The 14,049-nt window shown below is 43.7% G+C and overlaps 1 protein-coding gene across 36 annotated transcripts in view; it reads right to left on the bottom strand.

Moving 5' to 3' along the window:
- Positions 1-14,049, bottom strand: part of RBFOX1 (RNA binding fox-1 homolog 1) — a 1,493,407-nt gene that overhangs the window by 56,706 nt on the left and 1,422,652 nt on the right. For 32 of the 36 annotated variants that reach the window (XM_081840271.1, XM_081840295.1, XM_081840266.1 and 29 more), the window contains 2 exons: positions 9,245-9,377; positions 1,957-1,996 (listed from right to left, as the gene is read on the bottom strand). In XM_081840271.1, coding sequence (XP_081696397.1) covers positions 1,957-1,996; positions 9,245-9,377 — 173 coding nt within the window. The remainder of the gene's footprint in view (positions 1-1,956; positions 1,997-9,244; positions 9,378-14,049) is intronic. The other 4 variants (XM_081840292.1, XM_081840267.1, XM_081840261.1 and 1 more) reach the window with 1 other exon arrangement.

The following is a 14,049-nucleotide window of genomic DNA, read 5'->3' on the forward strand; positions in this document are numbered from 1 at the left end:
AATCCGGTTTCAGACCCCTTAATGTAGATAATCACAGGAGCAAAGTGACAAAATTTGGGGCAGTATTCTTTGGGGCATACAGTTCTTTCCTGCTGCTTTTCATGGGGGAATTATGGGGGAGCAGAAGCACACATGTGTGGAAAGGGTGAGTGTCCAAAGATGTCCACTAGTCTGGATGAAATGTAGTGTGAAATGCCGACATATTGGTCAAAAGGCCACAGTTCCATAACACAATAGCTACTGCCATATGAAAGGAATATTAGAAAATGGGACAGAGGGGCTAGCATTATAATCAGGAAAACAAACATCTGAATGCACCCTTATTCTGTTTCTCCCTCCTGAAGGACCCATACATACTGACCCAAAGCTGCCCAGAGTGGCTGGGGCAAGCCAGCCAGATGTGTGGGGTATAAATAATAAAATTATGGTTATTATCCATTGGCTGTCAACTGGCTGTTCCAATGTATGATCAAGGAGCAACATGAATTTCCTCATTAAGAAGAGCCTGGCTGCTGAATCAGGCAAAAGGTCCTCCTAGTCCAACATCCTGGTCTTACAGTGACCCATCAGATTACTGTTGTTGTTGTTGTTAGTTGAAATTATGATTACCAGTGGCTTTTTACAGTAAAGTGTATTCAAGCAACTTGACAATGAAATACAGCATATAAAACAAATTAAAACCAGAGAGAATTAAAAGAAACCACCACCCTAACAATACAAGCTATAGAATCATACTCATCCAACAATATATTAATAAAGGCCAAGTCCTAAAAGATGAGGAGTCAACATCAGTTAACAGTTGGGGTAAACAAAAAAGTCTTAGCCTAGCACCTTAGAACTGACAGAGAAGCAGCAGGGGCATCTCCCTAGGAAGAGCATTCCATAGATAGTCATCACCAGGCATAGGCCTTGGCAATATGCCGCCCTGTGCAAGCCCATTTGATGCCTTCTCCCTAGTCTTCATGGCTCTGGCTTAAGTCAGGCTTTCGGAAGGAGGCACAAGGCTCTGGCAGAGTCTAAGAGCCCTCCCACCTCCTTCCCAAAGCTTGGTAAGCACTTGCCTGGCTTTGAGAAGGATGCAGGCGGACTCTAGGACACTGATGCTCCATGAATTTGTCTAATCTCCTTTTAAAGCAATCCGCATTGGTAGCCGTCATGGCTTCTCGCAGGAGCAAATTCCATAGTTTAACTATGCATTATCTGAATAAGCCCATCCTTTCATCTCCCAACATTCAGTCTCATTGGATGACGCCATTGGAAGAGGAATGGACAGGGCAAGGATCTATTGCTAGAACTGATGGTGACTAAGAACTAGATGACATAGAGGCTATGGAGGCCAACGCTTTGGGGCAGTTGGTTGACCTATTGAACTGCCAAAGCTGTATCTGTGGTTGCATGCAGGTCTGTAGAACATGTGAAACCAGATTCAAGGAAGGCACAAGACATACACATGATGAAGACAGTACAAGACTTCCACTGGTTGCTGGTATGATGGAAATCAGCAAATGGGATTTTCAGACACTTTGCTTCTGTGCCTTTAAGAGTATTCTGAGATGAAGGAATTTAGCAGGAGAAGCTTATTTTCCTGGTGTGTAGGTAAAGCAATGGGGACGGTGGAACTTCACCTGATTAATTTCCATGTTTTTGAATGGATAGGAGCCTTGTCAGCAGGAAAAGGTGACCATCACAGGTACAGATACACTCAGCGCACCTCCGTAAAGGTCATCAATGAATGAAACCAACCAAATGATGATAGATGTAATGAATATAGAGAGATTCCAAACAGAATGATCTCTTTATTTGCTGGTGCTTTTAAAAATTAATTAATATTCCGGTGATAGAAAAATGGATGAAACAGAGTCAAAGCTTCTGTAGGAAAACTCACAAAACAAATCAGCAAGTAAAAAATAAAGGTGACACCAGCAATGCACAGCATGCACATCAATGAATACTTACATAAATGTCTGCACCATAAAATCCATCCTGGTAAACAACACTGCAAGGATGCACACACAAAGAAGAACATCCATATTAGTGCATTTCCACATGCAAATACTACCAACCCCAGAACTCTCAAGGTTAGTCTCATCATGAGAACAAAAACAAGAAATCAAACCAAAACACACACACACACACACACACACACACACACACACACACTACACAAATATACATACATATAGATAGATAAATTGATTTATATAAGTATATATAAATATGCTCAAGGTGGGACACTTCACATTAATTAAGGATTCTGGAGGGTCATCACTCCCCGTCTATTAAAGTGGTACCTCGGGTTACAAACTTAATTCATTCCAGAGGTCTGTTCTTAACCCGAAACCGTTCTTAACCCGAGGCGCACTTTCGCTAATGAGGCGTCCTGCCACCGCACCACTGGCGTATGATTTCCGTTCTCATCCTGGGGCAAAGTTCTCAACCCGAGGTACTACTTCCAGGTTAGCGGAATCTGTAACCCAAAGTGTTTGTAACCCGAAGCGTTTGTAACCTGAGGTACCACTGTATAAGGCAGTGTTTCCCAACCTTGGGCCTCCAGATGTTTTTGGCCTACAACTCCCATCATCCCTAGCTAGCAAGACCAGTGGTCAGGGATGATGGGAATTGTAGTTCAAAAACAGCTGGAGGCCCAAGGTTGGGAAACACTGGTATAAGGAAAACTGTGGTCCTTAACATTTACCTGTATTTGGAACAGGATGAGCCTATCATCTTAATCCCACATTCTGCCATCATATCCAGCTTAGCTCTGAATCTAGTGCAAACTTATTTGTGATGGTCCTATGGACTGTGTATTATTTATATCTCTGAAGTATTTATAATTCACTCACCACCAAAAAGTACCAGGCAGCAATATACACAGTTCAAAATTTGAAAACAACAATGCATTCACTAAAATAAAATGAGCACCTGTGGTCCATTCTCTTGATTCAGATGGCACAGAGATCTAGAACTGGGTGCCACCAGAGGTGGATTTAGGGGAGTATGACTGGTTTGCACTGGGTGCAGAGCCTCGGGGACACCGCAACTATTATCTAGAATGGAGTGTGAGAGGCAGGAGGAGGCACTGAATTTTGGCCTCACACAGGGCACCACTGAAATTTGAGACAAGGTGAAACACTCTGGAACCCCACAAGTCAGAGCTGAGGCAGAAATCACTCAGTGCCATTCTCTGAAAGCACCATTGTAGCTAGGATTGGAATAATTGCTACACAGTGGCCCCAACAACCAGCCTTAGGGTGGTGCAGGAAGACATCATAGCCAACAGTATCAAAAGGAGAATCAAGAGCATTGCAGTCTCCTTGTCCCTCTCCTGACAATGGTCACCAATCAGGGCAGAAATTAGAGTAGAATCAAGGAAACCTATTTTGGAGCTAGTCGCATATAATGTCACTTAGATCAGATGTGGCTAACTTTTAGCTTGCTAGATGTTTGTTTTTGTTATTACATGCATATCCCTTCTCTCTCCCACCATGAAACTTAAGACAGTGTCAGCCTCTCTCGGTATCTGGAAAGGAGTGGGCAAGGGGGAGGGACAATGGTATGACTCCCCACCCAAGAGCTCTCCTTATATGCAAGCAATTGAGTTGCTAGGACACACACACACACACACACGAGAGAGAGAGAGAGAGAGAGAGAGAGAGAGAGAGAGAGAGAGAGAGAGAGAAATGGGGTTGTTCATTTCATGTTAGCTTGTTTCCAGTGATGTTTTGAATTTTTTATTTTGGGGGGGGGGTTTATGCTGAACATTTTATAGAATGAAGGGTGGTCTAAAAGTGAAATAAAATATTTTGATAGTTCTCTCCCTCAAAACAATTGTTTTATTCATATGTAAATTTATACGGAAGTAATTTGATTATTAATTACCTGAATAAAAACTAAGACAATTGTTTTCCCCTATTTACTTTCTTCATTGGTTATATGAATAACAAAACCAAACTGCATGTAGAGCTTTTGGCTTGCCTTAATCCAATTTCATCCACCCGACTTCCCAAAAGAAACCACACTCCAAAACATCACCAGGCTGAATGCATTGTCTAGATAAGTTTTTCACTAATGCTCTGCTAACACACACAAAAAAATCTAAGAATTATCCACAGGAAAACACATTTTGCAGATAGAGGAGGGAAATTTCTGCCTTGAGTAGTCAGGATTTCAGGATATAGGATCTTGGGCCCCAAAGAAAAGGGGAGTAGAGATTGGTGATGCTCACTTATTTGTCCCATGTTATTCCAGTTACTATCACATATTCACTGATGCTTTTAGTTCACAAATAACATGTAACTGATTATGCCCCCTCCACATTTGCTTTGTGATTCCTTTCTACTGAAATGAATGGCGCAGAATCACATAATAGCAATGTAATTATTTAAGTTATGTAATTGTGCCTCAGCAGAAAGCAAGACAAATAATGTAGTTTTTGGCGGAAGATGAACTGTAACGGAATGGAAACAGTGATGCATGCAACAAATGCAGGGCAGAATGGAAAATGATGCCATCTTACATCCTTGGCTGAGAGTGGAGTTTCAAGAAGTATGGCCACAAGTGCAAAAGAAAGCAGTGAAGGTCTGACTCTGGCCTTCTGCAGAGGCCCTGATTCTTTAGCAGAGGTACATGGTGCATCCACAAAGGAGAAGCACCAGAGGAAGACCTTATTTGAACAAACATTGTAAATTTTAGAGCATTTTTTTTTTTTTTTTTTTGGTGGGGGTGTCTTTTGACTTACGGTGTTTTTTGTTTTGTGCATTTGTTGGTTTTAAATCAATGGGTAGGCAAACTAAGGCCCGGGGGCTGGATCCAGCCCAATCGCCTTCTAATCTGGCTCGCGGACAGCCAGGGAATCATGTGTTTTTACATGAGTAGAATGTGTGCTTTTATTTAAAATGCATCTCTGGGTTATTTGTGGGGCATAGGAATTCATTCATTTCCCACCCCCCAAAGTATAGTCCGGCCCCCCACAAGGTCTGAGGGGCAGTGGACCGGCCCCCTGCTGAAAAAGTTTGCTGACTCCTGATTTATACTTTTGTTACATAGCCCTGAAAACTGTTAAGAAATCTTATAAACGAGGAATGGGTGGAACTTCAAACCTGGGGGACCAATTATGGCCCTCAGGCCTTTCTATCCAGCCCTCAGCCTCCAGGTTATAGCCACTTCCCAGTCACACCGCAATCCAGCCTGGCTGGAATGTGCCCTTGAATTCTAATGATGCCTTTTGCTTTCCTGAACAGAGCAGATAGAGAAGGCTGGTTGTGAGTGTGTGGGTATGGAGAATATAGCTAGGCATAGAAAGGTAACATTTATATTCATTGCTCCATGTACTTTTGCATCTACACACACACACACACACACACACACACACACACACCCCACTGGCATGTGGACCCTGGAACATTGCCAAGAAGGGAATGGCCTTCAGCTCTTGTGCTTAGGAAGGTTTCTCCATCCATGCTTCAAAGCATTTAAATAAATCAAACAAAAGTCTGATGAGATGGACTTTCAGCTTGAAATGGGGTGAGGGTGGGGAGATACATATGGGATTTAAAAAAAATGCTGAGATATATGTTTTTATGCTGTCTGCTTTCATGCTGCTCCCCTGTGTTTTATTGTTGATCTTCATATATGTTTAATTCACTTTTATTCTTGCTTGTAAGCTGCTTTGAGAATTCTCAAAGCAGATACCAATACTTAGAAAAATTAATAACACTGGAACACAGGAAAGTGCCTTCTACTTAAGTCAAACTTTTGGTCCCCGTAGCTCAGTAGGGTCAACACTGACTGGCAGCAACTCTCCAAGGTTTCAGACAGGAAAGCCTCACCTAGGCTTACCTGGAAATGGAAGAAACTGAGCTTCTGCATCCAAGTAATGTACATGACCTATAAGCTACATCTCTTCCCCTAAATTTTTGCTATAAGGAAAAGCTGTAGGCATTTGCAGCTCTTTCCCAGGTTCAGTGCTGTCTAGATCAGTGTTTCCCAACCTTGTAACTTCAAGTGTTTTTGAACTACAACTCCCATCATCCCTGACTAGCAAGACCAGTGGCAAGGGATGATGGGAATTGTAGTCCAAAAACAGCTGGAGGCACAAGGTTGGGAAACACTGGTCTAGATAACTATGACTATTGACTTTCACCTCCCACTCAGCTTTCCTATAATGCCATGGCCACTCATCCCAACAAGAAGGTTGGGAAGAAAAGAGACCAAAAGATTTTTGAAACTAGGGGCATCATTACAGATGCTTTCTGAAGTATTCTTCTTACCGCGTGTGCAACTGACATGCCCAAAACTGTAATTCTACAATTTTGCAAGGGCATAGTTGCCTTTTGATGCTTTTGAATTATGGTGCTGGAGGAGACTCTTGAGAGTCCCATGGACTGCAAGAATATCAAACCTATCCATTCTGAAGGAAATCAGCCCTGAGTGCTCACTGGAAGGACAGATCCTAAAGCTGAGGCTCCAATACTTTGGCCACCTCATGATAAGAGAAGACTCCCTGGAAAAGACCCTGATGTTGGGAAAGATGGAGGGCACAAGAAGAAGGGAACGACAGAGGACGAGATGGTTGGACAGTATTCCTGAAGCTACCAGCATGAGTTTGACCAAACTGTGGGAGGCAGTGGAAGACAGGAGTGCCTGGCGTGCTCTGGTCCATGGGGTCACAAAGAGTTGGACACGGCTAAACGACTGAACAACAACAAGTTGCCTGGAAGTCTGGCATAGTTCTGCTTCTACGAGGGCATCCAATCAGCAGATGGAGTGTCCTAAGCACCCATTTCTTACCACAGTCATTCTTAATGCCCGCCCATGTTTAAGCTGCCCCAAACCAGAATTGCAAAGCTGACTTTATCACTGTTAACAGAAAAATTGCAACAGGGAGGAAAATATGTGATGGAGTGTGAAGTTCTGAAAACAACATATTGTATATTATGTAATTATATTTTGCAACTGTTTCCAACATTCCATCAAATATTGCTTTCTCTGTATAGTAATCGCCCATCTGTTCTCCATTTGCTAAAATGGTTTCCCCATATCTCAAGATGACTATTACGACTTTTTTTTCTTTGCCAGGAGAAAGTTTTAAGAATTAGTAGTTGAGAAGGTTTAAACTCTCCAAGTCAATTTTTTAAAAAACTCACACCGCTATTCCTTCTCAAGATAAGCAGAAAATATACTGGTGGTGCTTAATAAGACCTCATAAATGAGATACAGGAGACCAAATCAAAATTTGTTCTGGATTGTTTTATTTGATGTCTTGTAAATTGCTTTGAATTTTTTTTTTTTTATTAAAAATATAAAGTGCTATAGAAATGAAGGAAACAATAATCATAATAATAGTAATAATAAATAAATAAAGCACACACTTTGCATGCAGAAGGTCCCAGGTTCATTCCACAGCATCTCCAGGTAGGCTTGGGAGAGGCCCTTACTTAAAATATTGGAGAGCAGCTGCCAGTCACTGTAAACAATATTGATCCAGATGGACCTGTGGTCAGACTCAGTATAAGGTGCTTACTATGCTCCTGTATTCCTCTTCCTCCCCAGTCACCCCCAAACTGCTTGTGACCAGAGGCAGAGCTAGCTGCTCCAACACCTGAAGTGGTGTACATGCTGAGCACCCAGGGGTGGGGCTAGCCGCCTGCGGGGGCGGGGCTAGCATCCCAGGGGGCAGGGATGACACCTGGGGCGGAATGCACCCACCGCACCCCCTTCCTCTGTCAGTGCTTGTGACAGCTACTTTTGAGTTCAAATCAAACTTCTATAGGAAGTAGCTTTTCCTACTTTTGAAAGCTGACTGTGAAGCTTAGAACACTGACCTTCCAGCTTTAGCTGAACCCAGGAGCAGCTGTCATGAGCTGCAGACAAAATGCAATGATGCAGCTGGATGCACCACTTGTAGATCCTTTGCACTAAATTTCTTCCTTAGGAGCAGAGGATGATGCCTCATCCTGAGTCAGACCAAGGGGCCATGTACCTCAACAATGTCCCTCTCTTAAGGTTTCAGGCAGGAGATATTCCTAGCCTTATCTGGATTTGCTGGGAGTTGAACCTGGGACCTTCTGAATTCAAAGCAGATGCTCTACCACTGAGCTATGACTCTTCCTAGAAGCTGTCTTATACTGAGTCATAAGTTACCCATCAGCTGAGTAGTGACTGACAGTGGCTCTCCAGGGCTTGAGACAGGTACTGCTCCCATCTTTGTGGAGAGATGCCTGGGATTTACCCAAAACGTAGTCATTGTGTCAAGTAGCCATTGATAGCTCTATCCCCCAAGAATTTGTCTTATCATATTTTGAAGCCATCCAAATGGTTTCACCTCTTAATGGTTTCACCTCTTAATTACTTCACCAGTAATGAGTGATGAGAGCTTGTAGCTCTACGTAAATAGGTCTCAACATTCTGTCACACACTACTGTGGCCAAGAACACAGAGTGGGACCAGATAGGTAAAGGTAGCCTCAATTATCAAAGTCACCAAAGTCTGGGAGCAGGTCTGTTGTCCTCTGATCCACTTAAATGGGAGAAAATTAAATGTGCCTTTTGAGGACTCTGCGTAAAATTTGCCTCCTAACAGTGGGTGTGTCTGCATGTTAGAATATATTGTCCTCTCTCCATGCCCAGATCTTTTGCAGGGTACAAACTCTGCACACACACACACACACACACACACACACACACACATTTTGCTGCTAATATCAAAAACACTAATAATAAATCAAAACCCTTAGGGTTGTGAGTCAACTTTCACTTCGGTGAATTCCACCCCTCCGCCCCGCAAAAAAAAAAAAAAAGATTTAAAGTGTTATTCAACCTTCTCAGTAACCAGATGTTTGCAATCATCCAAAAATACATCTCTACCTCTGTGAGTTTTCCCTTTCCTTTCCTTCTCTCTCTCTCTTTTTCCACCAGCGTTCCTTCTCAAGGGGAATTTACATAACAACATGGGACGCGCAAAATGCTTTAAAGCTCCCAACCATGACAGTGCAAATTACTATCATTTGTCAGCCCTGTGCGCAAGGTGCTCCACTTCAGGCAACGGAGATGGGTGGCATGCTGCGTGGTGTGTGTGTGTGTGTGTGTGTGTGTGTGGAGAGAGAGATGGCATCATCATGCATAGCACTCACAAATGCTCGGTTGCCTCTCTCTCTCTCTCTCTCTCTCCTTTTCTGGGGAGGTGGCAATGGAGGGCAGGAGAAGGCAGCACCAATGGCCAAAAGGAGTCCCAAGGGTCTACTTACCCGCCATAAGCCGGGATGGGAGGAGGGGGTGCTGCGGCGCGAAATGTGTTGTAGACGGTGCGGCCTCTGCCTCTGAGATGTGCTCCTCTGTACGCGGCGGCAGCAGTAGCGGCAGGATATGGGAAACCCGGCACTGGAGGGAAAGGCAAATCAGAAAGGAAGAGAATAAACAGAGAGTTGGAAGGAACCCCAAGGGTCAGCTGGTTCAACCCCCTGCAATGCAAGAACATCCTTCAGTTCTGTGTCACCAGAAAGAGAAAGAGCCTTAGCTTATTCAGGACGGGAAGGCTATAGTCCAGTGGTTAGAGCATCTGCCTTGCATGCAGAAAGTCCCGGGTTCAATTCTAAGCATCTCCAGACAGAACTAGGAAAGACTCCCTTTCTGAAACCCATGGAGGGCCACTGCCAGTCAGTGTAGAGAACACTGGGTCTGATTCAGTATAAATAAATTAAAAAGTTAAAAAATAGTCAAGTAGTGACAAACAAAGTTTGTTCTGAATATAAGCTTTCATGTGCATGCACACTTCTTCAGATACCTACCTTATACCCAGAATTAACTTAGTTGGTCTCTAAGGTGCTACTGGACAATTTTTTAATTTATTTGGACTGCGTCAGACCAACACGGCTACCTACCTAAATCTGATTCAGTATAAGGCAGCTTGCCAGGTTCCTAGATGCACGCGTATATAAATCTTTCATATGATGTAAAAGTCACTTTTGGAAAACTAATGGAATAGAGAACATTTCCATTTTATTTCAGGTGGGGGCGGGGGGCATCCATTTGCAGCCCCCTTAAGCCAGAAAATCAAAAGAATAAAGTGACAAAATTAGGGGCGGCACAACAACATATAGTTCTTCCCTGCTGTTTTCACAGAGGAATTATGGGAGGACGGCAGCAGGACTGTGTGGAAAGGGTGAGGAGGTAGCAATATTGTTGGGTGACATTTGTCCTTGTGCCATACCACACCCACTTGTGTGAAAGATATTTAGGGTGATATGCTGTTATATCGGTCCAAAAGCCACAATTATATAATGCAACAGGTGCTGCAGTGTGAAAGGAAATTAGAAATTAGATTCCCCACATCTGAATGTACCCGAGGTCATAAAGTGTGTGTGTGTGGGGGGGGGGGACCTCAGTTATATCAAGTTAGGCTCTTATCTGTTATAGCAGGAACTAGGGATGAGGGAGCAATACGCTTTCCCCTTCACATTCTAATTCACACTTCTAGAAACTCTGCTCAGACAGAAATACTGGAATCGTATCCTGAAAAATTTGCACTCCTCTGAATTTATATGCATATGCCAAACCCCCCCAACCCCCCCAAAGATACAAAAATCATATTACGGAAATGACTTTCAGAAAATGTGTATATTAGGAGAAATATGCTCCAAAACACTCATAAGTTTTCTTTTTTAAATAATAATAATATTTATTCCAATTTTAAAGATTACAAAAAAGACAAACAACCAAGAACAACAGAAAAAAGAAAAAGAAAAAAAGGAAAACAGATCAAACCTTCCCACAACTCATTTTTCGTTTGCTTATTTCCTTGACCTCCTCACACCTCCCTTTTTTGTATCCTAGTTCAATTAGATATTTCAGCAAATCCTTTCCATCTTTGCAAAACACTCATAAGTTTTCATAAGTCCCCTGCTCCCATGCTTTTTATATTGCAAAGTGATTTAAAACTGCTGAACTGAATTTAAAATGGGGTGTGTGTATGTGTGTGACAAACTGAGAGAAACCAAAATAAACATTCACCCATCTTTAGCAGAGGTACTCCTGCTCTACATGAGTTAGAACAGGGGTGGATAACATGGGGCCCTGCAAAGTGGTGGTTTGTGGCCACTGAAACTGATAGGGCAGAAGGCAGGAAGGCCAACAGTAGGTGGCGCCAGAGGCAACAACCAGGAGGACCCACCAACTCTAGTTTCGTCCAATCCTCTTCCTTGCTATGTTCTCCAAGGGCAACACTGAGACTGTTCAGGAAAAATGCGGGAGGAATTTTTAGCACCACACTGGTCTATATAATCGCAGAGTTTGAATAAGCCAGTGGAGACTGGGCTTTGCCTGTTAATAGCCTTTTAGCCACATTCACACCAGACATTTAAAGCAGTATGATTCCACTTTAAACCATTATGGCTTCCCCCAAAATAATTCTGGGAGCTGTAGTTTGTTAAAGGTGATGAGTGCAGTTTCAGAGACCCCTACTCCTGTCCCAGAGCCACAGTTTTAAGAGGTGTTTAACTATCAATCTCTCTTCACAAGGAACTCTGGGAATTGCAGCTCTATGGTGGAATTAGGGGTCCTCTAACAACTCTCAGCACCCTTAACAAAATACTTCCCAGAATTCTTTTGAAAAAAATCCTGACTGTTTAAAATGGCACCATAGTGCTTTAAATGTATGGTATGAATGTGGCCATTGAGTATTTCACAAAAGGAGAGCTTACCACTGTGCTCACACCTGAACTGCAAACAAACACCAATTCATCCCAAGTAATATTAATAAATAGCTAATTTTATTCCCATTCGTTTTCTTATTAAATGAGATAAAAATTGTGTGGAAGGCTATCAGATGGCATATTTTAACACACATAAGTTTGGCAGGGGAACCCGAAATGCAGAATGAAGGATGTTTATCTCTCAACATCAGAAATTCCCCTAGATGAGATGTGTATTATAAACTGTATATTTAAGTTTTGAAGCTCAGGGATAGATGACAAAGTCGCAGATGCAAAACCCAACAGGGGGGCAGATTTCCCCATCAAAGCCATAAAAACATACAGCCCTTTTAATGGCCAATTATTCCTTGCATCCCAGCTCTAATTTGGATTTGCATAAGAGCGCCATATGCCAAAAGAAAGGTGCGCCGTCAAAATGGATGAATGAATCTCTCTTCTCATTACTCTGCCTCTCTTCTCCCCATGCATCAGCCGCTGTGACAACTTCTCATCATGAGTCTTGTGATACTTCCTTCAGGAAAGCATGTGACTTAAGTCTTCAATGGAAGTATGGGGAACCTATGGGTCTGATGAAGGAGAAATCCCATTTTCTTTTTAGTGAGAAACCACCTAATTTGTATTTCTAGAATCAATAAGGTAACCAAAACACAACTAGCCTTTGAAATCTGTCCTTCTCTGAATTTTGTGAGCTAGTTTTCCAACCAATGTAAGCATACATTTTCTTCATTAGAAAAAGTTGCGTACCGACTAGATTATATTTGGGAAATTTGCTTGCCAAAGTGTTTATGTTGGTAAAAATGATGGGTGTGCATATGGAGAAATTTACATTAAAATGCTGAAAAAATGCCATGAGGTTTTTTAATAATAATAATAATAATAATTGCTGCTATGAATAGAGAATGGAATTTAGGGTTTTAAAAATGAGAAACTAAAAATTGACAGATTTGTCCAACTCTGTTTCAAGAAGTGAAAATCCGGACATGGCAGTTGTTGACAAAACTGCAAAAAAATAACATTTTTGGGCTATTTTTAAGGAAAAGAGGCAAAAACAATACTGCCGACGTGGGTTGCCATATGTCTGGATTTTCCTGGGCATTTTGCTGATTTCCGCTCAGACACTGCTTCCGAATGCAGTATTCTAGGTATGTCCAGGAAATTCCGGACATATGGCAACCCTATCTAACTCTAACTGTGGCACCCAGATGTTACAATCTGAACTAAATATATCAAGAACTAAATAAATCAACACCAGAGTGCAGAGGTGTCTCTTCAGCATATGATAAGCTGTACAATGAAGATTCCGTATGCACTTTTGTGGGGAGGAAAGTCCACAACTTAGGGGATCTAGAGAAAATGTCCTCTCCTCGGACCCCCCTCCCCCAACCTCTGAGGGCAGTGGAACTCTCAGTTGATCTTAATACCTGAGAAGGGCTGTAGGGAAGGATACGGTCTTTCAGATATTTGGGGCCTAAATCATTTGGGCCCCAGATAGCATCCAAGTTCCCATGTATCCATGGGAACTACAGTGGTGCCCCGCAAGACGAATGCCTCGCTAAACGAAAAACCCGCAAGACGAAAGGGTTTTCCGATTTTTAGCGGCTTCGCAAGACGAATTTCCCTATGGGCTTGCTTCGCAAAACGAAAGCCCATAGGGAAATCTCCGGGGACAGCGGGGAAACCTCCTCCCACCGCAAGCCCCGGGAAGAGAGGAGAAGCTGCGCGCCTTCCCCTCTGTTCCCGGACCTGTCCTGAAGGCTTGCGGCGGGAGGTCCGGGAACAGAGGAGAAGGCGCGCAGCTTCTCCTCTCTTCCCGGGGCTTGCGGTGGGAGGAGGGTTTTTCCTCCCCACCGCCAACATTCAGAAGGCTGTTCTGAAGGCTGGCGGTGGGAAGAAAAGCCCTTCTCCCGCCTCCAGCCTTCAGAAGAGTTCCCCGCAGGGCTCCCCAAGCTGTGAATGTCTGCCGCGCGCGAGGGGCGCTCTGCTTAAGAGCGCCCCTCGTGTGGGGCAGCAGGCTGCTATCCGCAGCTTGGAGAGCCCTGTGGGGAAGTCCGGCAGGGCTCCCCAAGCTGCAGATGTCTGCCCCGCCCGAGGGGCGCTCTGCTTAAGAGCGCCCCTCGTGCGGGGCAGCAGGCTGCTATCCGCAGCTTGGAGAGCCCTGTGGGGAAGTCCGGCAGGGCTCCCCAAGCTGCAGATGTCTGCCCCACCCGAGGGGCGCTCTGCTTAAGAGCGCCCCTCGTGCGGGGCAGCAGGCTGCTATCCGCAGCTTGGAGAGCCCTGTGGGGAAGTCAGGGCTCCCCAAGCTGCAGATGTCTGCCCCGCCCGAGGGGCGCTCTGCTTAAGAG

The sequence above is a fragment of the Podarcis erhardii genome (assembly GCF_964252035.2).
Source record: "Podarcis erhardii genome assembly, chromosome: 14".
Classification (NCBI taxonomy): Eukaryota; Metazoa; Chordata; class Lepidosauria; order Squamata; family Lacertidae; genus Podarcis; species Podarcis erhardii.